At 50.3% G+C, this 25,204-nt stretch overlaps 1 protein-coding gene across 1 annotated transcript in view; it reads right to left on the bottom strand.

Annotated features, from left to right (window-relative positions):
• Ltbp2 (latent transforming growth factor beta binding protein 2) overlaps positions 1-16,670 on the bottom strand; it is a 109,523-nt gene extending 92,853 nt beyond the window's left edge. The window contains exons 1-2 of the mRNA XM_071607395.1: positions 16,189-16,670; positions 9,587-9,657 (exon numbers count right to left, since the gene is read on the bottom strand). Of these exons, the coding sequence (XP_071463496.1) occupies positions 9,587-9,657; positions 16,189-16,670 (553 nt within the window). The remainder of the gene's footprint in view (positions 1-9,586; positions 9,658-16,188) is intronic.
• Positions 16,671-25,204: the final 8,534 nt, after the last annotated feature.

Genomic DNA, 25,204 nt, shown 5'->3' with positions numbered 1-25,204 from the left:
GAAGGCATTATTTCCCCGACACCCCCACCTTTCTGCCTGTGCCCCTTCTACCTTCACTCAATTCCAAAACACCAGAGCAGAGATTTGCTCAGATTTTCCACACAAAACCTCTACTTTTGGGAGAAGACCAAACTCGAATTGGGCAAGCCTAGAGGGGGAATCTAGAAACATCTCCCACCATGCAAGCTGCTATAGCCTCTGCTCAGGGCCTCTGGTGATCAGCTCCCTGATAGCAGGAAGAACATGGAGTAGGGGGTCAGAAGGATTTTGTTTGACACCAGCTCAGCCACATCCCAGCTGCATGACCTGGGTCACCTCTCATTTCACTGAGATGCCTCACGGTGCTTCAGACATCTTCTCCATAAGATGGGGGCTGACAATTCCTGTCTCCAAGACTTGTTCTAAGTCTCAACAGAGATCCTGGGTGTGAAGCATTGAAATTTAAACAGATTAAAATGAAATAAAATTTAAAACTCAGTTCCTCAGTCTCACTAGTCACATTCCCAGAGCTTTAATAACCACCTTCTGTGGCTTATGGCTACCATATTGGCCAGCAAGTTACAGAAATTTCTATCATTACAGAAAATGCTAGTGAATAGTGCTGCAAAGCTTTTGTTTTATTTTTAAAGAAAAATATCCCCAGAGGCAAGATGGTTTCCTGAACTTCTCAGCATGACCGTTTTCCCAGGGAAAGCCATGTCAACTTAGGCCCTGGTTAGAGAAATGGTCCAGAGGCTGAGCTGCTTTCCAATGTCCAGTATAGCCATTACCTCTCCTCCCTGACCCATACTCTCAGGCAAGGCATTGGTTATCAGCTCTCTCTCCTAGATCCCAGAGATATCTTCTCCTTCATCTGTGATGTCAGAATGGGCCCCCTAAGCCTGTTCCCTCCTCTAAGCCTTCCAGCACCACTCTCTCTTGTTGGGGAGGTAAATGTCAGCTCCAGTCCAGACTCCAGGCCCTGCCCCCACACCCTGAAACTGAGCTGCTCCTCAGGTTCAACCTCCACTTTTCCTAACATTTGTGATCCGGGACACTAACAACCTCTCCCCCGCTAAGGGGTCTCTCTCTCACCTGGAAGACTTTGCAAATCCCTGACCATCTCTATCCACCTGCAGTACTTGCCTCAGCCCCTTCCTGGGCACCTCACCTGATGCTCCCATGTGGAGGCCTCAGCTGGCCTCTGGAGTTTGCTTACTGGGGGATGCACCTGTGGCCCTGAGCTGTTTCTCCTCTACCATGACCCTTGGTTTCCACAGGAAGGGGGCCATGATATCAGAGAGCCCTGAGGAATTCCCGTCTGGCTCACACATCCGCTCAGAACCCACTGGGGACTCATTCTCTCCCACTCAAGCCTTGACCAGGTTTAATGTCCCCAGGGCCCTGACCCCAGGCCTGAGCCCCCAGGCTGTGGAGAAGTCAGGGCCTCAGGGCCTTGCCCGTCTGCCACCACAGCTGTGCTGCTCGGGACTGCTGGAGACAGCACTTGGGCTCCGCAGTCGGCCAAGTGGCCGGCCAAGCGCCCAGCTCCAAAATAGCAGTTGTGTTCACATAAAAGCCTCTAATGAGAGAAAGATGCCGTTCTTGGCCTCTGGCGCGCTCTCTGCAGACACCGTCTGGCAGGCCAAGTGGGCCTCTACCGTTTGGCGGCCCGAGGGGAGGAAGGGGAGGTGTGAGTCAGACCTTGGCCCCCAGCCTCTCCGCCTGGACCGGCCTGTTAATTGCATTAGCAAATGCTGCAATGCTGGGCCAGTTGGGGGCCGGGGGCCAGGGGTTGGGGCAGACAGCAGCCCCAATTCCCACCAGCTCCAGCAGGCATGAGGAGCAAGACCTCTGGGCAGATCCATCCTCAGAAGCCTCAGGAAGTGAGGGAGAAAGATTTGAGGACCTAGGATGTCCACTCTCAGGGATGAGCCAGGGATGCGTCTCTTCCCGGGAAACAGCTACGAATCATGGGGCACCAGCTCTGGGGCTTCAATCACAGTGGGACAGAAGCACAGAAGAGTTCCAGGCTTCAAACAGTTACAGGCTGTTTGAATTCTAACCATGTGACTTTAGGCCAGTTTCCTTCCCTTGTGTGCCTCCTGTCCTCACCTAGAAAATGATCACGCGTCCCATATTTACTACTTGCCTACGATGGTAATGAAGATAGACATTTTCCTTCTCTTCATGGAGTTTCCAACTTAGAGAGACCATCCCTAATCCAGAAGTACAACAGAAATCAGGATGTGAGACGTGAAGTCAAAGGGCTGAGATCCAGAATAATGAGGCTGCTGAAGAGCAGCTCTTGACAGCAGTTGGGGGTAGCCCCTCTGAGAAGGGGAGCTGGAGGCAGGCGGCTCTGGAGGACAGATGACAGGGGTCCTGAGGAGGGGAAGCAGATGGGAAGAGAGCAGCATGTGCAACTGCCTGGAGGTGGCAGGTTCCAGGAGTCCAGGCGGGATTCTGCACGTCAGGGGTAAGTGCTCCGAGTCCAGGCTAGAAAGCAAGTCAGGTTCAGAGACAACACAACAAGAGGCTAAGTGGGCAGCAGGGACAGCAGCCAGCAGGGGGAAAGCAGAGAGGTAAAGGAAGGTACACAAGAGATTTGGAAAGGGAAGTCTGGTTTGCAAAGGCTTCCAGGTAAGAAAGAGATCTTGTAGCAGGGGAGAGGTTGTTAGTGTTCCAGAAAACACATGTTAGGAAAAGTGGAGGTGGAACCTCGGGGAGGGATGGGTGATAAAGCCTGACCTGGTGGAAGGTGACCTGGATGGCTCTGAGGTGTCTGAGGATGGCATTTCACAGGGTGGGCAACACCTGGGTAGGGAGTTGGCTCAGAAGGAGGGAAATCATGAGTTCGCTTGGGACAAGGTGGGGTTGGGCTGTCTGGGAGGTATCACAAACAGATGTTGAACAGGCAGCAGATGCAGCAGTCTGGAGGTCAGGGGAGAGGTCTTGCTGTAGACATATATAAATCTAGGATTCAGTGGCCCCGAGACGATGTTTACATTTATGAGAAAGTGCTAGATTGTTCCAGGAAGAGTGCAGAAGAAAAGAAGACACAGGACCAAGTCTTGCAAACCCAATATTTAAAAGTGGACAGAGGGGAAACAACAGGCAGGAACATGGGTTTGGGGGAGACCAAGACATGGAATAGCAAGACAACCACTCTAGAGTGAAGGGAGATGGCAGTGCTTAGTGCATCCTGGCAAAGTAGGCACCAGCATTATTGTCACTGTGTGTTGCATGTACCTACGGGTGCACCAATTTTGCTAGATTTGGTGCCCATGGCTCCCTCTTTGGAGGAGAAGGTTTGTAAGATCCAGGGGAAGCCCAACATTAAGATGTTGGGAAGAAGGCTGGGGATGTGGCTCAGTGATAGAGTGCTTGCCTAGCATGCTCAAGTCCCTGAGTTTGATCCCCAGCATCAATTAAAAAAAAAATCAAAGATGTTGGGTAGAGAAGGAGACAAGCAAAGGACAAGCAGCTGGGGATAGAGGAAACTAGAAGGTCACCTATGTGATCCACTGTTCACTCAGTCCTTTAACAAACATGTATCAAGCAGGTACAAAGGACATAAAGGTGTGGAGGGAGCGCCAGGCGCTCCATTGGTATCCTAGGACCCAGAACCTAGCTGCAGAAAGCTCCCAGAGAAGGACCCATTCTTAATGTTATGTTGGGCAAAGAGTCCCACGGGGACACATACATGCTCACCAGGAAGATCTAAGGTGTCCCATACAAGGTACTGCTGAGACTCTGAGGTCACACCATTATTCCCTGAGTCACTTCCCACCTTCCAACCGACCGACTCCTGAGTCCACAGGATGGTCCATCCAGAGATGACCACCCCCAGGTTCCAACCTCTGGCTCCTGGCACCTTTTGTTGTTGTTGTTGTTTTTAGATTACATGACAATAGAGTGGTTTTGCCATACAATACATACATGGAGTATAAGTTCCCATTCTTGTGGTTGAACACGATGTGGAGTTACACTGTCATGTATTCATACATGAATATAGGAAAGTTATATCCAATCCATTCTACTGTCTTTCCTATCCCCTTCCTCCCTTCCCTTTATTCCCCTTTGTCTAACTCAATGAACTTCTAATCTTCCCTCCCCTGCCCCCTTATTGTGTGTTAGCATCCGCATGTCATAGAGAACATTCAGCCTTTGGTTTTGGGGGATTGGCTTATTTCACTTAGCATGATAGTCTCCAGTTCCAACCATTTACCAGCAAATGCCATAACTTCATTCTTTATGGCTGAGTAAATTCCATTATGTATATAATCTCACCCTTTTCCCTAAGGTTTTTTAAGCACTTACCAAGACAAAGCCCTGAGCTATGTGCACGGTGTATCAATCACCTCATGAAATCACCCCATTTTTTTTTCTTTTGGCAGTACCAGGGATTGAACTCAGGAGTGCTCTACCACTGAACCACATCCCCAGTTCTTTTTATTTTTTATTTTGATACAGGGTCTCATTAAGTTGCTAAGGCTGGCCTTAAAGCTGCAATCCTCCTGTCTTAGCCCCTTGAGTTGCTGAGATTACAGGTGTGTGCCACTGTGCCTAGCATGATCACTTTGCTCTGATAACTACTAAAGGTACATTCTCATCCCTAACTCACATATGGGGAAACTCATCCCTAACTTACATATGCCTAATACCATTGTGGTGATAAATGATAGAACAAAGGTTGGAACTCAGGGAGCCTACCCACTTGCCAGTTTTCCCCTTTGGGACAGAGTTGGCATGGGTGGAGCCAGGCAAGCTCCCTTAGGGAAGCCAAGAGGAGACAGATTGGAAGAAATGTGGTCCTTGTAGGACTGAGATGAGAACCAGAGGGAATGCTGTTCAAATGCCCACCATGTGTGCAGAGACTCTGGACCAAGAAGGCAGGAGCTATGTAACAACAGGTCCCACCCTTATGTATAACTGTAATGCACCAATAAAACCATGTGGATGGTGGAGAAGTCAGGAGCAATGTCCAGTGTCTTAATTCCCAGGGTCCCCTGAGCATGTGGAGAGTTTCTGGAAAGGCTGATAGAACTTGAGTAACAGAAAGTGACCTCTCAGCTGAGGCCTGGGATGGGCCCTGTATCATTCAGTACCTTCTTTTTTGTGGATTGAACCCAGAGCCTCATGCTTGCTAGGCAAGCACTCTGCCACTGAGCAACTTTTCCAGCCCATTTGATCCCTTCTCAGTGAAATTCTACCTTGTGCCCAATGTGCTACATATGTCTCTATGTGAGACATAGACTCTGCCCTCAAAATCAAATCAAACACATAAAGAGCACATAGTAGAACATGCTGGGCCTTGAACTAAAACATTTGACCTAAGTTATTTCGTTTGTTCTCATTAGTCACCGTGTACAGAAGTGAAAACTGAGAGCATAACCACCTTGCCCACAGTCACACAGCCACTACATGGTAGCACTGGCATTTAAACCCAGGCAATCTGGCACAGCCTGAACTACCAGCTAAACTAGCCATGTGCCAGGCTATCTGCACACAATTGCTCATCTAGCAGGGAGCATGGAGGTGAGGTCTTGAACTCTTGAACTCTCCCCAGCTGTATGGCTAGGACAAACAGCTGGCCTCATCTGCAAATGCAGAGAAAAATCAAACTAGGGATATCGCAGTGGGCACCTGAGTATAGGGTCATTGTGAGGATTCAAAGTTAATAATATAAAGGTATTAGAATAGTACCTGACACACGGTAAGGACTATAGAGTGTTGTCATTAACTCTCAAAGACAACTCTACATTGTTATGTGTATTTTATGGCTGAAAGAGGGCCAATCATGCATAAGGACCCAGAGCTGAGATTCAAACACACACCTCCCTGAATCTTGGTGCCAGAATCTAAAGCACATGCTCTTAACCTTGAACCTTATAACATGGGTTTGGGGCCTGGTGATAGGCCTCTCCTCAACAGCTACAGGGACAACTCTCTTCTGCCCTCCACAGAGCAGCCCCTATGCACTCCAGCCAAGATCAAATGAGGAGGCAAGAGAATCTTCATAGCCCTTCCCCCGTTGAGATGGAGGAGGGGTGAGCCAGTCTGGGAAGGAGGGACAATCTTCCAAGAGCAGCAGCTATACACAGGACACTGTCACCCCACACCCTACAGTTCTTCCCCTTGGCAGAGTGGGCAGGCAGGGCAGGCCCCAGGCAGCTGCCTCTACAAATACATAAACACATAAATCACCCAACAGGGCTGGCAAGGCCACAGAAAGAAAGGCAGGTACCAGGACCAGGGGAGGAGACGATGGCCCAGCTCCAGACCCAGCCAAGGTGGAAGGAGGAGCTGGGGATAGCGCAGTGGGCACCTGCAAACACAGAGCCTCCCTGAGGTCCAGTGGCGAGGGTCCAGTGGTAGCTGGGAGATGGTCTGTGTGTTAGGACAACTGAAGATCGCTTCCGTGAGAGGAGGAGAGAGGAGCCTGGGGCCAGGGGGCAACTGAACCAGGGCTAGCACTCTGCACTTGGGCAGTGGGTCAGGCCCACAGATATCTGGAAGGCCAAGGGAGAGACTGAGTCCCCACATGATTCTGGGCCTAGATTGCACTCCTGGCAGTGGGGGTTGTCACCACCCCTCTCTGTCCATGGTCATCTCCCACTGGCCAGGAAGGTACCTCCACATGTGTGAAACTGCTAGGACAAAATCCTGAATGTTCCCCTGCATGGGGGTCTCTGCTCCAGCCAGAAGGGCAGCTGAGGAGAGGGGAGAGGGAGATGCAGGGGAGTCCGCTGGCAGGGTGTAGAGCCAAGAGCCCCACATTCTATAGAGCTCTGGACCCAGCCATCCAGAGACAACACCCCTCCGCCCACGTGGTTCTCATTAAGCTCATTAGCAGCAAAATAGCAACAAGCAAACAGTGCAGGGACCAGTTAATTAGCGCACAACCCATCGGTGGGCGAGCTTGCCCCAGCTGACTTCAAGTGCGACGCCTCCAGGAAAGCTGCCAGCCTGCCTGCGTGCCCGGGTCAGGGTGGCCGCCTCAGGCGGTGGAGAGAGAGGGCCCAGGAGAGAAATAAATAATGGGGGAGTGGGAATTCTGGAACAGCACCCACAGGAGCGCAAGGGTGCACACACACACACACACACACACGGGTTCTGTGACAATCTACACCCACCCAACCTCGAGTCTCCAGTGTTGAAACTCCAGTTTGGCAGAGAGAAATGCTGGAAGATCACAAGCAAGTCAGAAAACTGAGCCTCCAGGCTGGTGCAGAGGGATGGTGGCCAGGCCCAGAGCCCTCAGGCAGCAGGGGAGAAGCCCACCCCCTGTGAAGCTGCCCTGCCCCTGCCGCAACTCCAGCCTCAGCAACACACTCCACTGGCCAACGCTGCCGTCCCTGCAAGGGCTGAGCTCTCTAGAACATACCAGCCTTCTCCCCACCTCCAACTCCAAATCCCTTCCATGGCTTCCAGAGTTCCCAAGGCCCTGCTTCTCAAAGTGTGGTCCCTGGCCCAGCAGCATCAGCAACCCTAGACAGCTTGTTAGAAACACAGAATACCTGTCCCTGCCTTCAGACCAGCTGTATCAGAATCTGCTTTTTAATAGGATCCCTAGGATTTGTGGGAACATCCAGATGTCAGTAGGGTCCCTAAGGCAGACCTTTTGATGATGGACCCAAAACTCTGCTCAGTGGCCTTCAGCAACAGCTAGAATCACTTAGCCCAGAGCTTCTGCCTATCTGGAGTTATTGGAGAACCGGCAACAAGAGCATCCACCATGCTGGGAACACATACATTTTGTCGCCTGCCTGGACTGTGAGCTGTGAGGCCCTGGTGCTCACCATTGAGGGAGGAAGGAAGGGGAGCTGGTGTAAAGAGGCTTTGCACATGAGGTGGGATGGAAAGGGAGAGAAAGGGAAATTGCATGGTAATGGAGGGAGACCCTCACTGTTATACAAAATTACATATAAGAGGTTGTGAGGGGAATGGGAAAATAAACAAGGAGAGAAATGAATTACAGTAGATGGGGTAGTGAGAGAAGATGGGAGGGGAGGGAGGGGGGATAGTAGAGGATAGGAAAGGTAGCAGAATACAACAGTTACTAATAGGGCATTATGTAAAAATGTGGATGTGTAACCGATGTGATTCTGCAATCTGTATTTGGGGTAAAATTGGGAGTTCATAACCAACTTGAATCTATTGTATGAAATATGATATGTCAATAGCTTTATAATGTTTTGAACAACCAATAAAAAAAATAAATTAAAAAAAAAAAGAGGCTTTGCAGTCAGACTTGGGTCTGGCAGAGGCAGTGGCCATTACAGGAGAAGCAGTCAAACAGGGGTTCTGGCCTGGACCTAAGGGGTCCTGGGGTACAAATGCAAAAGATGCTAGGGGCTCCTGATATCACCTGTGGGGATGCCCAGACTCAGTTGGTGTTGGGAGGGAATAAAGCCCCAAAGATCAGAAGATAGTGGTTCTGGGTCAGACTGCCCAAATCCAGCCCAGCTCCAGCACCTGTAGCCACAACATATTCTCAGCTACGTTTTCTAACCAAGCAGAGCCTCAGTTTCTTCATCAGTAAGTGAAGTTGATAAGTAAATACCCACTTCATAGGATTACTGAGAGGCATGTGAACAATTCAGCACAGTGTTGTGTTAGTAATGCTCAGCTGTTAGCTAGCAGCAGCAGCAGCAGTACACTGTCATACCCAGTTCACAGATGGGGAAAGTGAGGCCCAGAAAAATAAGGTTAGATCAGTGGTAGCAGGGTACAAGTATTAAGAAGTGGGATCCCAGAGTTAGATTTTCTGGGTTCCAATTAGTTCTTCCAATATCTGGTAATGTGACTTTGGCAAGTTAGTATCTGTGCCTTGGTTTCTTCACCCACAAAATGGAGAGTGGCACTGCTTGCCCCATAGGATATAGAAAGTACATCTTGCACAAAGGAGTACTGCATCAGTACTGGCTTTTGTCATTGCTATTTTGTTTGATGCCATTCTTAGGGGGCTCAAGATCAGAAGACCATGGGGCTTCCCCCGGAACCTATGGCTCTTCCTACCTCAAGCCTTGGTTTCCACAGAGCTAAGAGCACTGCTCTCTTTCCTTTCATTTGAGCCAGACTTCCAGGCTCCAGAGCAGTCCAAGGGAAGACCGGTCCAGACTCAGGATCAGAGAGAGCCTCATCCCAGTGAAATGCTTGACAGAGGCCAGGACTGCTGGGCCAGGGGCCAGAATAGAGGTGGATCCCCGTAGCACAGAACACAAATCGTGTGTGCTATAGGGAGGCTCTGGGGCCAGATAATGCCTGGGAAGAGATTGGAGTAATGTTGTGTAATAGTAAACACTCTGCAGACCACAAGTATGTGTGGGCACCTAAGGCACAAATGGGCACAGTGGTGCTGCAGAAGGGAATACAGGAATCTTTAAACCATGTGTGGGAATTTGCTTGGAGAAGCCACTTCCAGTTGGAAGATGTTGAAATCTCCTCCCTTCCCCTGCACATGTCCTCTACTCCGGGGATGGGCTGCACCCTCAGGAGCCAGGCTGAGGAAGACACCCCTGCTCCACGTCCTCAGTCCTCAGCCTAGCCTACAGGGGGTGGGGGTGGGGGGGTAGGTGTAGATGGTGTAGGAGGCACTCACGTTTGATGCAGTGGTTGGTGCTGTTTGCTGTTGTCCATCCTGGGCAGCACTGTCCCCCGCAGACATTCCTCCTGCAAGGGGTCACCAGCACAGGGTCAACACAAGGATGCTGAGAGCCAGAACTATTCATAGAACCCTCCAATGGCCCCACCCTTTGTAGACAAGGCACAGGAGAACACTGCAAGGCTGGGGAGATTTTCCCCATTCCAAAGGGAGGCTGCCTGGCCCAGGGACAGGAACTGTGGGGTCATGCAAATCTAAGTTGAATTCTGATTCTGCCATTCCCTGTGTGGCCCTGAGAACCTCACTCTCTCCCCCTGCCCAGTGGAGTTGATAAGCCTGCCTCATCAGGTGGCTGTGATGATTAACACCGGATGCAAAAGAAGGCAACGGGACAGTGACCTTAAAGATGATAGGCAAGCTCAGGGAGGTCCAGTGACTTGCCAAAGCTACACAACAGGAAAGCACCAGAGCCTGATTCAAACCTGGGTGGGCTCAGCTCTACGTTGCTCCTCACCAAAACACAATCACCATGCCCCTTGCCCTGTGAACACTGGCAACCTAAGGGAGTCAGAAGACACACACAGAACAGTCTTAAGTATGTGTCAACAAATGTGCGCACGCTAGGAGGAGACCTTGTCTTCATCAGACTGAGTGCTGAGCGAGAGGCTGAAGGAGCTGGGCTCAGGTCTCTGTTTGAGAGGGGATTCTGGGAAGGCAAGCTGGGCGGAAAATGGGGCTGGGGACATGGTTAGCACACTTCTCATTTGGGAAGGTTAATGGAGCCCTTCCCCCAGCTGCCCCTTGATGCTGGCTTGGAGGGCACCTACAGGAGACACTGACCTTCCATGCTGAGTAGGGCATTCACCCCATTCCCCCGAACTTTGCTCTCAGGTGTCTGGGGGACACTAGCAGGACCAGCACATTTCCCAGTCCTCTCTGTCCAGCCAAAGACTTAAATGTCTGGACCAGGGTGACTCCCCACAAGAGTCCCTCCTGGGGAAAGCTGACCCCTTGGGGCCTGGCTCCAGTGCCCTGCATTCCATAATAATGAGTACAAGTTGTCCACTGAGCGCTCACTGGGAGCAGAGGTCAGAGAGAGGTACAGCAGCCAGAGGATGGAGCAGCTGGCCATTCCTGGGATCCCTGTGGCCAGTATGGCGAGCATCTGGTCCCGCTTAGGAGGTTGTTTGACATTTGAGCGGACCCCAAAGCTTGTGTGGTTTTGGGAGCCTTACAAAGAATTCAGAATAAATTCCTGCAGCTTGAAAAACCTGAGGCCCATTCCTAGTCCTTTGGTCCAAAGTCATGAGGAGCTGCCTCCCAGGGAGCTCCCAGAATGTCCCGCTGGCCCAGAGCTCTGTCTTTCAGGCCACCACCTTCAGCAGCTTTCTGGTTCCATGAAGGCCAACTCCCTGTCGGGGCCCAAGTCACCAGGTCCTGAGGAAGGGGCTGCTCCTCAGACACAGTGAATCTGAGAGCATACCCTGGTGGCAGGGGAAAACAACCCAACCCTGTGGAAGTCACTACCCTTTGTGACTGTGGAAGACACAGCCTCTGAGGGGGCTGGACTGTCTCTGAGAGGAAACAGACTGAATGCCCTGGGGTTTCCTTTTTTTTTTTTTTTATATCAGAGATTGACCAACAAGCCACATCCCCAGCCTCTTTTTTTTTTTTTTTTAGTTGTAGGTGAACACAAAACCTTTATTTTTATTTATTTTTATATGGTGCTGAGGGGGACCCAGGGCCTCACATGTGCCAGGCAAGTGCTCTACCACTGACCCACAACCCCAGCCCATCCCCAGCCCTCTTTATTTTTTGAGACAGGGCCTCACTCAGTTGCTTAGGGCCTTGATAAATTGCTGAGGCTGGCTTTCAACTTGTGATCCTCCTGCCTCAGCCTCCCAAGCACTGGGATTAAAGGAGTGTGCCACTGTGTCTGGCTGTCCTGGGGTTTTCTGAGAACTAGGACCTGTGGGAACCCCGTCAGCATGCATTGAGGGGTCTGCTTGGCAAGCCACGGAGCTTAGCCCAAGGAAGCCCCCCCTGAGCCATCTGTCACCAGAAATGCCCTCAGCAAAACTTTGTAGCTGCCCGGCTTGCCCCTAGTGGAGCCCTGAGGAATGTCAGGGCCACAGTGAGGACTGGCCAGAATCAAAGGCTGCCAGTCAAGAGGCCAGGCTGGGGGCTGGGAGGACACTCAAGAGAGATCCAACTATTCCATGAGAGACACTAAAGTCCCTGCAAAGCCAATATGAAAGTCTTAAGTACAGCTGAGCAAGGAGAATCCGCTGGGAGATGACCATTCAGGCCAGCACAAAGAGCAGATGGGCCTGGCTAGTTGGGGCACAGATTCACTGGCTCTGACTCGCTGGAAGTCAGCTTTCATACTGCTGAGATCAGATGAGCCCAGTATTCCAGATAAAACTACTCAGCAAACATTAGCCCAGTGTCCAGCATCACTGTTGGGTATACATCTGGCTAACACCTCTGACCAGACTGGCCCTTTGTTGAAAATCTCCCCCAGCTCTCTATGGACTGCCTGTATAGTCTAATTGCCCTCAACATTCTTCCCCCATCTCCATGACCATCCACAGCCAAGGCTGTGCTCCTCCAAGGATATAAGCTTGTCACCATCAGTGTCACACTTGGATGTCTTTGCTTCCGCTACTCCCTCTGTTTAGGAAGCCTTCCTTCCCTCTCTTGCATGCTGAATGAAATCCTTTACATTCCAGATCAGACATTGCCTCCCCTGTGTAAAACCACCTCTGACATCTATCAGCTTCTCCCCTTCTCCCCTGAATGCCATCAGTAGCACCCGCTGTCTCAGGTGGTTGGGTGTCTGGGTCTCTGTCTTGGGGATCTCAAAGGTTCTTTCCCTTTGCTCTTGGTACCTCTAGAGGCTCATACAGTACGTGACATGTGGGATATATTGAATATGTCTTTGTTCCGTAGAATCCAGTGCTTCCTCCAAAGCAGAATGAAAAACACTGGAAGGAGTGAAGGGGATTCTAGGGTTATGTGATCACAACATTCAGCAATGCTGAGGAACACAGTGAGAAGTGCCTGCCTGTTCTGTGATCGCTCTAACCTGTGAGGTCACTGAGCAAGTCTCTGTCTGAGGCTGGGTCCTCATGGCCAGATCCTCCCCTGAAAACACACCAGTTCCTCTTTTCATGGGGAGAACATGCTACAGGATTGATCTTCTAAGATAATGAATGGTGTCTGTGTGACCAGAACTGAAGAACATTTTGTTTTCATTTCCATTTTCCTACAATTACCTTCTCCTTTTGACAAGTGGTACTACTTTCAACTTATGATAATGATACAAAGTTTCCCTTTAATTAAGAATTTATTTATGTAGAACAATGAGTCAAGCACTGTTTGTAATGGCAAAAAAAAATGTAATTCATCTAAATGTCCCAAAACAGGAGGATGGATAAATAAACTGTGGTATATTTAGACAAAGGAACAATTAACAAGAGTTAAAATGAATAAACTTGGGCTAATTATATTAAGATGGTTAAATCTCCAAAGTTTAGTGAGGAAGGGGAAAAATCAAATTGTAGAAGGAGAATACTGCTGAGATTGGATGAGCCCAGTATTCTACATTCAATAAGTGCAAAAAATAATATTGTATATTTTATGGGTACATGCATCTGTAATAATAGTAAAAAAAAATATATGTTGGAATTAAATTCACGGGAATAGTTAACTCTGGGGAAACAGAGAGGCAAAATTATATAAGAAATTTCAACTAAAAAAATTGGAAACAAAATATGCCAAAATATTATGGTTTGTTGGGTTATGAGTTCCATTCTTTTCACTATCTCTTTGTATGTTTGTAAAACTTAATAAAGTACTTTAGAACAAATAAAACACTAAGTCCTATTATTTTAGAAGCTCCTCAATTTAAAGAAAATAATAGAATAAGGGGAATTATTATGGAGGTGATATGCTCTGAGACTTGTTCAAGAAACACTGAAGACTAGAATACAATTGCTCTAAAAGTCCCCCTATAGACAGTAAGATTCATTAGTTCAGGAAAGATATCTGCTACTGTGCCTGGTGCATACTTCAAAAATCTTCACTTTGTAAAATAAATCCCCACTACATTAAAAAATTCCAGAAGGACAGAGGTTGTCTGGCTTGGCCACTGATGTAATGACGGGAGGGTCCAGCATGGTGTTTGGCACATAGTGAAATGAGTGAATGAATCATTCCAGTAGCAGTGATGCAGTTCCAATACTGACCAGAAGGTGGCACTTGGTCCTCGGCGCTGAGTAGTCACAAGACAACGGCCAAAATGATCAGTCTGAAACCGTTAGCCAGAATGGACTCCGGTTGAGGGAGTCGGTATAAGAAAATACCACTCAGTCCCTCCCCAGCTGCCATGGAGTGGCTGACTGGCACATCAGAGGAACCCATTATTTACCAAAGATGCAGAAGACAATCTGGGGGAGGAGCTAACCCACACATGACGTGACCTGGCACCTGTGTATAGAGGTACCTATGGTTTCAACCCAGCCCAAGCATTTGCACGCCTGTGTTTATCCACCAGCCTTGTTGGGGTGATGATCTCCTTTGCTCACTACATCTTATTTTATCATTTCTAATAGTGCACCCTCCTACTCCGATCCCACTTCATCTTTCCTCCACTTGCACTTAACTGCCTACAGTATAAGCTCCTCCATGATCCAGCCCAAATTCCATCTCTGGTCTCAGCTCCCTTGCCTCCTCTACATCAGGTCTGCAGTTCTGCCCCTGGGTCAGTGTCAACAGTGGAAATCCTTGTCATTGGGCAGTGCTACATCAGCCACTCTCACTTCCAGACCCCACTCTGGTCATCACTCCTCTGCTTCCTCACCTGCTGTCCATTGAGTCTAGGGACCCAAGTCACAGGGCCTCCTTCTCAGTTCCTCAGCCACACCGTCCCATTTCTTTGCATTTAACATGAAGTTTCCAGTACTCAAAAGCACATTCACCAGCACATATCTGCTCATTTCTCCAACTTGATTTTAAGTAATTGGGTTGCTGTCCCCGCAGGAACAACTCTTGGGTCTCTAGGCCCTTGCCCCCTTTCCCATGCTCAGCACATGCTCTTATGAAGCATGTATTCACTTGCACAAGTCAGGAAAGGAAAAGACTGAAACACAGCAGGTGCTCCATTAGTACTCATTGAATGATTCTACGTGGGAGGACTTGGCAGCAAAGGGCTTCATTCTCTGCTGGCTTTAGGGAGGGCAGCAGGAAGATCATTCACTCATTCAACAGATACTTAGGGAACTATGTACAGGCACTGGGAACACAGAAATGGGAAAAAAAAAAAAACCAAGTCCTCACTTCATAGAACTTGCATTAGTGTGGGCTTGGAGGCCAGATCCTAAATACATAAACAGAAACAGAAAGATAATGTGTCAGATGGAATAAGTGCTATGAAGAAACATAAAGCAGGATGAAGGGAGAGATGGGGTGGGAGTGGTCAGAGAAGGCTCCTCTGATCAGAGATCTGAATGAAACAGAGTGAATCCTGCTGAAATATTGAAGAGTGCTCCAGTCAAGAAAAAACATGCAGAACAAAGGCCATGAGGCAGAAGGTCCTCAGGAATAAATTGGGGGTGCAAGTGTCTGTGCTGTTCTCGGGGAATAAACCCTATTGGTAAATCAGGGTCAAGCCAAGAGGGCCTGCCAGAATCCTTCCCAGACTTTATTGTGCACTGCCAAGGTCTCCTGTGCCCTTATTACAGAGACACCTGTGCAAGACCTAGCGCCCTGCTGCGCCCCTATGATCCTGGATTGTTGGGAGCGAGAGTTCCTGAGAAGCCTTTTCATGCTAAAATTGGGCCCCTGGAGGGTAGCGGGTAGTACCCAAAGGAAGAAAAAAAAAAAAAATCCCATGTGTGGAAGGAGGCTTAGCCCTGCAACGCGGTCAAATGGCGCTGACACCTAGATGCACCCGCACACAACAGACCCAATTCTCCACACACCCACTGTGCCACAGACATTCCTGCCCAAACTGCCCCTAAGCCCATACCTACGCCTACACCCAGCCCTCTGCGTGCCCAGGCCGACCCGTGCCCCAGACCATACACTTGTCTCAGCGCACCGGCTTTGCTGCCAGCCCCCTTCCTGGAGACGCATCAGTCTTCATGACCAGGTGCCCTCCACATCCTCCACCTATTCGCGCCCTGAGCCAGCTCTACCTCCCCCCTGGCCTTAAGGGCCGGGAGAGCTCACCCAGCTGCCCCCCTGCTCCCTGCTGCCTCTCTGATCCCGACTGCGCTGAGTGCGTCTGCTAGAGCTAGTTGGCTGAGGGCGGGAGGAGCGTGGGCGCCTGTAGAGGCGCCTGCAGAAAGATTTAACGTCGAGGTTCGTGTGAATAGGTTTGAAAGGGTGAGGACGGTTGGTCTTTGCCCTAAACTCTTCAGATCCCTGGCGTGGGAACCTTGGGATTGCTTCCCCGCAGTGCTAATGACAGAGGCACAAGGACACGAGTCCAGTGCCGTCTCTTCTTGTCTGCACACCTCTCCACGAATGTGAGCACCGTAGTCCCGACTCCCGCTGTCCCCAGTACCCGCCATGCTTCCCTCTCCCGTGCTCACCCCGTGAGCCGCCCTCGCGGTGTAGACCCCGGCCGCTGAGGGGTCCCGAGGCGCGGGAGAGCCGGCGCGGCCCGAGTCCGGGGTGTAGACTGCTGCTGGCCCAGTGGACTGCTTCTCCGGGTCTGCACAGGTGGCTGGACTCGGCGCGGCTGCTGCGCTCGGGGAGGCCTCCTGGCCTCGGTCTCGACGGGCCTCCTGGGGCTCCCCCAGCTGAGCTGGGTCCGCTCCGCCAGCCGCAAGCCCGGGACGGACGGGTCCTCCTCCCGGAACAGACTGTACACCTTGGCTGCAGCCGCTGCGTGGTGGCTACCCCCGGGGCGCCGCAGCCAATTCGCGTCCCTGCTAGCCGGCTCGTATCTCCCTATGGGGTCCCTCTGGGCATGCCCTATGCCCACCAAGAAAGCCAGGGTAAGCGGCAGGAAGCCACTCCAGGGGTTCCGCAGGGCGCGTCCCAGACAGCGGGCGACAGTCGGCGGCCTCATGGCGCCTGGCGGGTGGGCGTCAGGAACCGCGCAGGGTTTTGCAATGGGTGAGCCCGATCTTTCGCACACTGCTCTCTGGACCCGCCCCGCGGCCCGCTTCTTCACGTCTATGGGTCCCCGAAGCAGTTGATTAGGGGTCTGGCTCTCCCCTGAGCTAGGGCTGCGCGGCGCGAGCGGCGGAGACTGCGCGCCCTGAGCCTCAGTCCGCGCTGCTCTGCAGCTGGGCGCGCACCGCCACGGTACCTTCGCGATCCCTCCCCGGCACTGTGGCCGTCTGAAGGGGAACAGGAGGGGGTTATTTTTGGAAACCTCCCCCTACTTTTTCGTCTCTTTTATCCACGCCATGCCCCCTCCTCGGAGGGACAGCTCGGCCCCCTCATTACCAGCGAGGGAGAGAGGAATTCCAGCAACACCCACTTTGGCACCGGGAAGCGAGCGGGCGGCGAGGGGGATTAACCCGTGAGGAGCTGGGGGCGGCGCGGGGCTGACCAGGGGAGCTGATAGGGCAGATGGCGTCTGCCTGGACAGGAACACCTGAGCCACCTTTCTCCTGCCCTGGACAAGCTCCAACTGCCCACCTGTTCCGAATTTATCTTCTGCGCCTGACTCCACAGACATACTCCTGGTCTGATGACCAGTGCGGCAGCTTCACAAGTCTGAAAGGCTAGGCGAGGTACGGAGACCCCAAAGACAAGAGGGCCTGGGCCAGAGGCACTGGCGTCTATCCCCTTTGCCTCCTGCCCTGGACGCTGGGGGTGCCCCCCCGTAGGAGACGGCAGGCGCAGGGCAGCACTCAGAAGTTGGCCTCGCTCCGCCGCAGCGGGACACCCAGCCCTGGAAGGACGCCTGGGGCGCGCGCCCCCTGGTGGAGTTGGCCGAGCCCCTAGCAATCCTGGAGTTTGAACTTTAGTCTGCCAGTTGCTTTGGCTCCTTGATCTTAATCCCCCTCCTGTGGTGTCAGGGCAGTGGTGGTGGCTGCTAGAAAAGGTGTCCTCTTTTTCACGGAGGCATAGACATGGAGCCTCTTGAATAAGGTTACTCAGAAATAGCGTGTGCCAAAGAGGGGAATGAAATCCAGGCGTTCTGCTTTTGGCTCACAATCCACTCCTTGGATACCTACCCCAGCTTCTCATTCCCTCCAAGGGGGACCTGAGGAGTTTTGATTGAGCCTGTATGCATATTTAGTCTCACATCTTGTGTTGGATGCAAGGGAGACAGGTGTGCAAGTGCCAATTGCCTCCCATCTGAGTACCAGCAAGTAAGCAGCCCACTATTCTCACCCATGCCCCCTGCCTGAAAGCCTAAAGGCCTGGGCAAACATGGCTGCCCTGGGTGCATTTTTATGGGGCACTACTTCCTAGGGAGGCAGAGTGAAAAAGTAGGCAGGAGCTACTGGCTTACAGCCTCCCACACTGTCACAGATAATATCTAATGATGGGAAAAAAAAAACCTTAATGTCCTACCTTGGCCTACCAAGGCTCACTCAAGAAGTTTCTTGCTGTGATTTTAGTTCACCTCCTGGCCTGGTACTCATCACATGGCCGCTGCTGTGCCCTCTCTCTGCTCTTTAAACAAGCCAAGTTAGTGCCCACTTCCTTCTACCTGGAACCTGTGTTTCCAAGATGTCTTCAATACTTGTTCCTCACCACTTCACTTGCATCTCAGCTCATACCTCTTGAAGTGGCCATCCCTGACCCACCCACCCCCATGTCATTTCTCTCTCCCACATCACCCTACTTCATTTTTATTGTTCCACCAACCCATTTAAATGATCTTGTTATTTGTTTACATGTGCAAATGTTTTTTTCATTGTCATTGTTTTCATATTTTATTGGTGCATTATAGTTGTACATAATGGTGGGATTCATTGTTATAAATTCACACATGCATACAATATAACAATATAATTTGGTCAGCAACTTGTCTTTTTAAATATTTTTTAGTTGTCAATGGAGCTTTATTTTATTTATTGATATGAGTTGCTGAGAATCGAACCCAGTGCCTCGCACATGCTAGGCAAGCACTCTGCCATTAAGCCACAACCCCAACCCCAGCAACTCATTTTTTGAATGGACTGAATCTGAAGAGGGACAACCAGGAAACAGCTATGCTTTCTCCATTACTCCCTTTCCCTGCCCTTAATGACATCTCAGGTAAAGTCGATGGCTTGCCCATCCTTACCAAACACAAGGACCATTTCATTTCTGTAATTAAAACCAACTTTCAGACACTACAGTCTTCTGTTTAAATTAAAATCTCAACTTAATCAATATTACATCTAATTTTATACTTCTTATCTACCCCCCCCCCAGGCCTTGACCTCAGACCCTGTAGCAGGGATAGTGGGATGTGGTCTGCCAAAGTTGGGCAAGAGATATTGGAGGAAAAGTAGCAAAGTCTTATGTAGCAGGCCTCCTTTTCATAAGCACAATTGTGGGTTCTTGGGGGACTTCCACCCTGCACTCTCATAGCAGAGCCATCTCTGGACAACCTCTTGAAGATCTCTGCATCCCCTGTCTACCCATGAGATGTTTCAGTCCATGCCAGGCAAAGCAATATTGAGTTGGCCATTCCTTACCCTGCCACAAAGGCCAATCCTGCCAGGCTCCATAGTCACAATTTTCCAGATGGGGGTGCACACAGGCCTCTTTATTTATGTACATCCTCAATTCCGAAAGACATCTTGGGTTCTCCCAAGAACTTTCATGCTATGCTTTCGTACATTGGGATACCAGTAACTGCCAACAACTCACCCAGCATCCATGGAGGGACAGTTATAGGGAGTTGCATTAGTCAGATTTTTGTAACTGTGACAAAATACTTGAGATAACCAACTTAAAAAGAGGGAAGATTTATTTTGGCTCATGGTTTCAGAGTAGTCATGGTTTCATGACCTATTGTTTTGGGTCTAGGGCAAAACATAACATCATGGTGGACAGTGTGTGGTGGAGCAAAGTTGCCCACCTCTTGAAGACTGGGAAGAAAAAGGGGAAGAGGGGTCAGGATCTCACTATCCTCTTCAAGACATACTCCTAGTGACCTAACTTCCTTCCACTAGGCCCCACCCATTAAAGGTTTCACCACCTCTCAATAGCATCACAGCCAGAGACCAAGCCTTCAATACATGAGACTTTGGGGGACGTTTAAGATCAAAACCATGCCAGGCATGGTGTGCACACCTGTAATCACAGTGGCTCAGAAGGCTGAGGCAAGAGGATTGCAGGTTCAAAGCCAGTCTCAGCAACTTAGCAAGGCTCTAAGCAATTTAGCTAGACCCTGTCTCAAAATTAAAAATAAAATGGGCTTGGGGGTGTGGCTCAGTAGTTAAGTGGTTCAATCCCCAGTACAAAAATAATAATAATACATCCAAACCATAACAGCAGTCAGCCATCCTCTTCTTGCAGACAATCAGTGCCCCCTTCACTAGGTTTGCAGTGAGGAGTACTCCGGAGGAAATCTCAGAGCTGTCTGCTAATACAACTGTTCTCTACCTAGTCACCTCATCCTTTTTATCTGTAGACTAAAAGCAAGGGATGTCATTTGGGAGTTGTTGAACCTGTTCTTTAGTAAGATATCCTGTACATCTCTTCAGAACGTGAGAATAGTTAGCCCTGTTTTTCTAGGCTTTGCTGCTTCTAGGAAGAGTCTTGTTCAACAACCTATAAATAATTTATTGTCTGACTTCCCAAGCCACGATAATATCTCTAAAGGAATCAATCTCTTGCTCACCACTGCTCCCCCCGAACCTAGATCAGTGCCTGATTCTAATAGATAGCCAACACGTGTGTTCAGTGCATGGCTAATTGAACCAAAGACAGAATGATCTCATTGGATAAAAAGGAATGGTGTCAGGAGACCCATTTTGAGAGAGAAAGACTGAATACCAGGTAGTAGCTACTGGTTCAAGTTCCTGTGCTTGCTGACTTTCGGGATGGCCCTGAAGATTTCCTTGTGTCCTATCCTTGCACTTTAGGATAAATGCCACCTCAATTCCCAGAATGCTCGGTTCTCTCCCTTCACAGCGATAGAAGCCTCAGCTCCACACTGTCCTTCTCTTGCCTGGACATCTGCCCAGCTCTTCAGTTTCAGGCTCCCTACCTCTCTCACTGCCTTCAGAAGTTCTCCTCTTCATCCCTAAATGCTCACCTCGGATCCCCAAGAGCCCTTCAAGGCCAGAAACCTTGGCGTCATCTTCGTCCCTGAGCTATTTTTTCCTCCTGTGTGTCCAAGTCATTATTACTGCTCCGTCTCCTCCGTCTGCATTTCTGGAAGTCTGCCGCCCATTCAGCCTCTCACCGCTGCCTCAGCCAAAACCCTGGCGCAGACACACTTCCCTCCCCACCCGGCGCCCCTCCCACCCCTCGGTGAGTACAAGTGGTCCTTGGAAATTCCCACCCTGTTCTCCTGGGCCCCACAGCCTGGGTCATCTACTCCAAAGCCTGGCATCTGCTGCCCCCATCACAGTGCCATCCTTCTGTCCCCACCTTCCAAGTACTGCCCATGCCTCCCTGTCCCATAGTGTTGGAACCTGAGGAGCAGCTCAACATCCCCTCTCCCATAAACACTTGAGTTTCAGTGTTTTTGTTGTTGTTGTTGTTGTTGTTTGTTTTGTTTTGTTTTTAGTTGCAAAAAAAATTATAGAGACTAATAGTATGGTTTAAGCACTGTGCTAAGCATGCTGCATAGATTGGTTCATTTAACCAGTCAAAGGCGACATTATGATCTCACGTGTACTAAGGAGAACACCAAGGCTGAGATGGCTATGGGCTTGCCCAAGATGACACAGCCAGCTTCAAGCAGCAGAGGCAGGATACAAAGCCAGGTCACTTCCCACCTGAGTCCAAGCTTTTAAGACCACACTATCCTGCCTTAACTCTGAGCCCTTCTTACAATTGAAGGGGGACCTTTCTAACTACCTCCACTGCTGTCACCACCAAAGGACCTACAGTGCATATTTCCAAATGCCCTCCACCCTGTCTGCTAGTCTGCACTTTAATTCCCTGGAGAAGTGGGGTGATCAGAACTTACTGCTCCCCTCAATCCTCTTTGCCCAGTAAGAGAAAGGAGGCTTTTTCCAGCATGGCCCACTGACTCACCATGTGTCACTTCCCCACCACTGATGATGCTAAACCCACTCACCCATCTCTTGGGTATGAGGAGGGAAATCATGTCAGGAAAGCCCTGCAGAAAGAGTCTCAAGGGATTGATGAAGAGATTCTGGCAGGGTGAGGTTCGCCCAGACACTGCACCACCCGGGGTATGGCAGTCTACTGGACACGCAGAGTAACCTAATTGCTTTCCCATGTCTTGCTGGACTAATGCTGGCAGTCAGAGAGCTACCAGAACCTGAACTAATTTGGTAAATAAGGACCAAAAACAAGGACTGCATTTCTGTTCTCTTTGTTGAGACCCAGACTCCGGACAGAATTCCAAGGATTTTTTCTTCTTTGGAAGTGACTGGACCTCCAGTCCTGAATTCCTCTCCCCAGGAGAGCTTGTTCCCCTGCTCAGAACAAATAACACATTTCCTGGTTAATCAGGAGTCAGAACCACAAGAGGAAGGGTGATTGGGCCTCCAGCCTTCCAGATGGGAACAGTTCATGGGCTCAGGACTCCTTCTGCAGACGCTGGGCAGCTAGGACTCCACACGGTGCAGTTTCAGCCTCCAGTTTGGAGAATGGAGGTGATACAGGGAGGCCTCAGGTCCCTCCTGTGCAAGGTCTTCAAGGCTCGCAGAGACTGCCAGGATGACTCTACCTCAGATGTTATTACCTGGCATCTCCCCAGAACTCACAACCACCCTGCCTGGTCTGCCAGTGCCACTCTTCTCTGGATGAGCAAGATGTGCTGGCTGGGTGGTGGATGCCTACCCAGAGATTGGGCCCATCACGGTGAGTGTTTTGAAAGGGGCTCCCATACCCCTGTCTTCTGTAAATGGAGCTCAGTCTGAGATTTGCTTGCCTTCTATTTTCTCATCTGAAAATGGAGATAATGATGATCTCTCTTGCTACTTTCTCATTCAGGGCAAATTAGTTAGCCAGTCCCATGTACTCTGTCACTGAAGGAGATCAATGTCTGCTTTTCCACTCACTGCCACTTAAAATGTACCAGGCATGGTGCTACGTGTCTCAATCACTTTCTCACGAATCCTCATAGTCATCTGAGGAAGGAAGCACTATTATTTCAGTGTAGCAGACAAGGAAAGTCTTAGGGAGGTAAAAATTACTCACCCACAGCCACAATGCCAGTATGTGGCTACATGGGGACTTGCTCTGGATTTGTGGAGTTGCAGACACTAAACCACAGGCAGCTTACAGAGGTGGAAAGACCACCTCTGGTGGCCAGAAGTTCTCACACCACTTGTGATGTGTTGCTGATAGCCACACAGAGTTGCAGTCACAGTTATCACACAAGTATACCCCACCTGTCCAGGCCTTTTACCAGCTAAGGATTGACTTTGGGTCGAAGCACAGTGAGTTTCACATGGAATTCTTTTGGGGGGATAGGGGTGCTGGGGATCAAACCCAGGGCCTTGTGCTTGCTAGGCAAGTGCAGTACCACTGCACTACATCTCCCACCCATGCCAGCCGGCTGAGATTCAGTGAATCTGATTCCCACCCACAGAGAAGGGAGGAAATCAAGTTTACCCTGCATGATATGGTTTGTTTAAGGTTCAATCTCTACCCTCTGTTTTTCTTTTGGGAACGGAAATGGGGCATAAAAGGAATGTATATGGATCCCTCTGTGGAGGACAGCATAATGTCCATTTCACAAGCCCAGAAAGGGTGAAGGCTCTTGCTCAAGGCCACAGAGCTAGGAGTCCATCAGGGATTCATCTAAATAGTCAGAAGTGCTCCAAGTCCACGCTTTTTCCACTACGGCATGCTGTACCCACTCCAGGATGCCTGGGATGATGTAAAATGGGCCGCTCTTCAAAATGACTGATTTCATTCTGTCTCCCTTTGTTCCCAGGCTCTGGCACGAGGGTGAGCCGATAGCTGTTATCTCAGACATTATTTCCTACTTACCTGTATAAATTCCCCCAGACTCTGGCTGGAGCAGAATCTTCTAGAATTCCTGGGTACTGAAGCATAACCTCTCCTCCAGCAGAGGCTCTGAAGACCAGCACTGAGAGCTGCTGGAGACGTCCTCCTCTCCATTCCTCCCGGTGTAACTACAGGACTTCATGTGCTTAGTCGGGGTAACGGAAGAATCACATCCTGCAGAATTCTTCCAAGTCCCCAGGCAGGACAAGTGTACAGCCTTACAGAACTCTGCAGTGGCTGTCACCAAGGGTCTCTTTGCTTCCGGCTGGGACACAGTGACATTCCTCACACCTGAAGGATGAGGTCTCTGTGGGCAGGGAAGAGGAACTTCTGTGGGGTCTTTCCTACAATAAGCCTCCCCAGGGAGGCCTCAGCAGCCTCTCCCACTCTTCATCCTCCAGGAGCACAATAGAGGATGATGTCACCATCAATCTAGTCTTTTCCCCCTGCATCACATATCAAGAGCGTGGGCACTCAGTGAGGTGCCCCAATTCTCTCTCTAGAACGCCAAGCCCTAGGGACAGGCTGAGGCCCTGAAAATCCCCAGGAAAGGCCACCTCAGCCAGGCTGAGGAGGGGGAGGGGTGAGCTGCTGCCAGATCCTGAGGGGCCCCAACAGGGCCGCATGACTCATTCCCTGTTTCTGTCCACTCTGGTCTGAGCGCCTTGGCCCAGGGGCCTCTAGGAGGTTGTAACACAGGTTGGCCCCTCGCCCATCAGGGCTCAGCAGACAAAAATTAAAGATCTCACCCCTCAGGAACTCACGCAGACAGCGGAGGCTGCTCTGTGCTCTGCCTCACAGACCAGACCTCAGGCCAGCAGAGGCTGGTGGCCAAGGGAGAAGGGAAAGGCGTCTTTGGCTCCTCCCCCTACTTTCCACCCCCAATTCAGCCTGGAGTCCTGAGCACCCATCACTCTCTTCTCTCTCCCACTCTGGTCTTGGGCTGAAGGTGGTGGTGCCAACCAGTATCTCCTCAGCTCTGCCCCATTCCTGTCCACCTCTGTCTGAAGACAACAGTCAAGGTGAAAGCCTGGCCTTTGAGGAGAAATAACTGTCCACACATTTTCTGATAGCACAGTCCTGATCAGATCAATCTCCTCTCCCACAACCTTCAAGGACTCCCCACTACTTCAAGACCCAACTTCCTACGGACTTGACATAAACCTTATCCCATACCCTTCCCCTCCATGTATGCTAAAACACCCCAATTGCCCAGAACTCCCCCGTTCCCTCTCTCCTAACCCCTCACCCAAATACTTTGGCTCACATCCTTTCCTTCACCTAGAATGTTCTTCACCACCACTGCCTATCATTTAACTTCCATCTCAGAGGCCTCTTCCTCCAAAAAGACTTCTTAGATTCCTCCCTCCATCTGGAAATTTTGCTGCCTCTACCGAACCCCTGTGACTCTCAGCATACCTCACTCTGCCCTGCATGACCAGTCTGCAGCCCTTGGTCCTAGAATAGTGGGAAGAACCTGGGGCTTTG

This window comes from Marmota flaviventris, chromosome 2 (assembly GCF_047511675.1).
Source record: "Marmota flaviventris isolate mMarFla1 chromosome 2, mMarFla1.hap1, whole genome shotgun sequence".
NCBI classification, from domain to species: Eukaryota; Metazoa; Chordata; class Mammalia; order Rodentia; family Sciuridae; genus Marmota; species Marmota flaviventris.
Note: the sequence above shows the minus strand (reverse complement) of the source record. Positions and strands in the feature narration are given on the sequence as shown.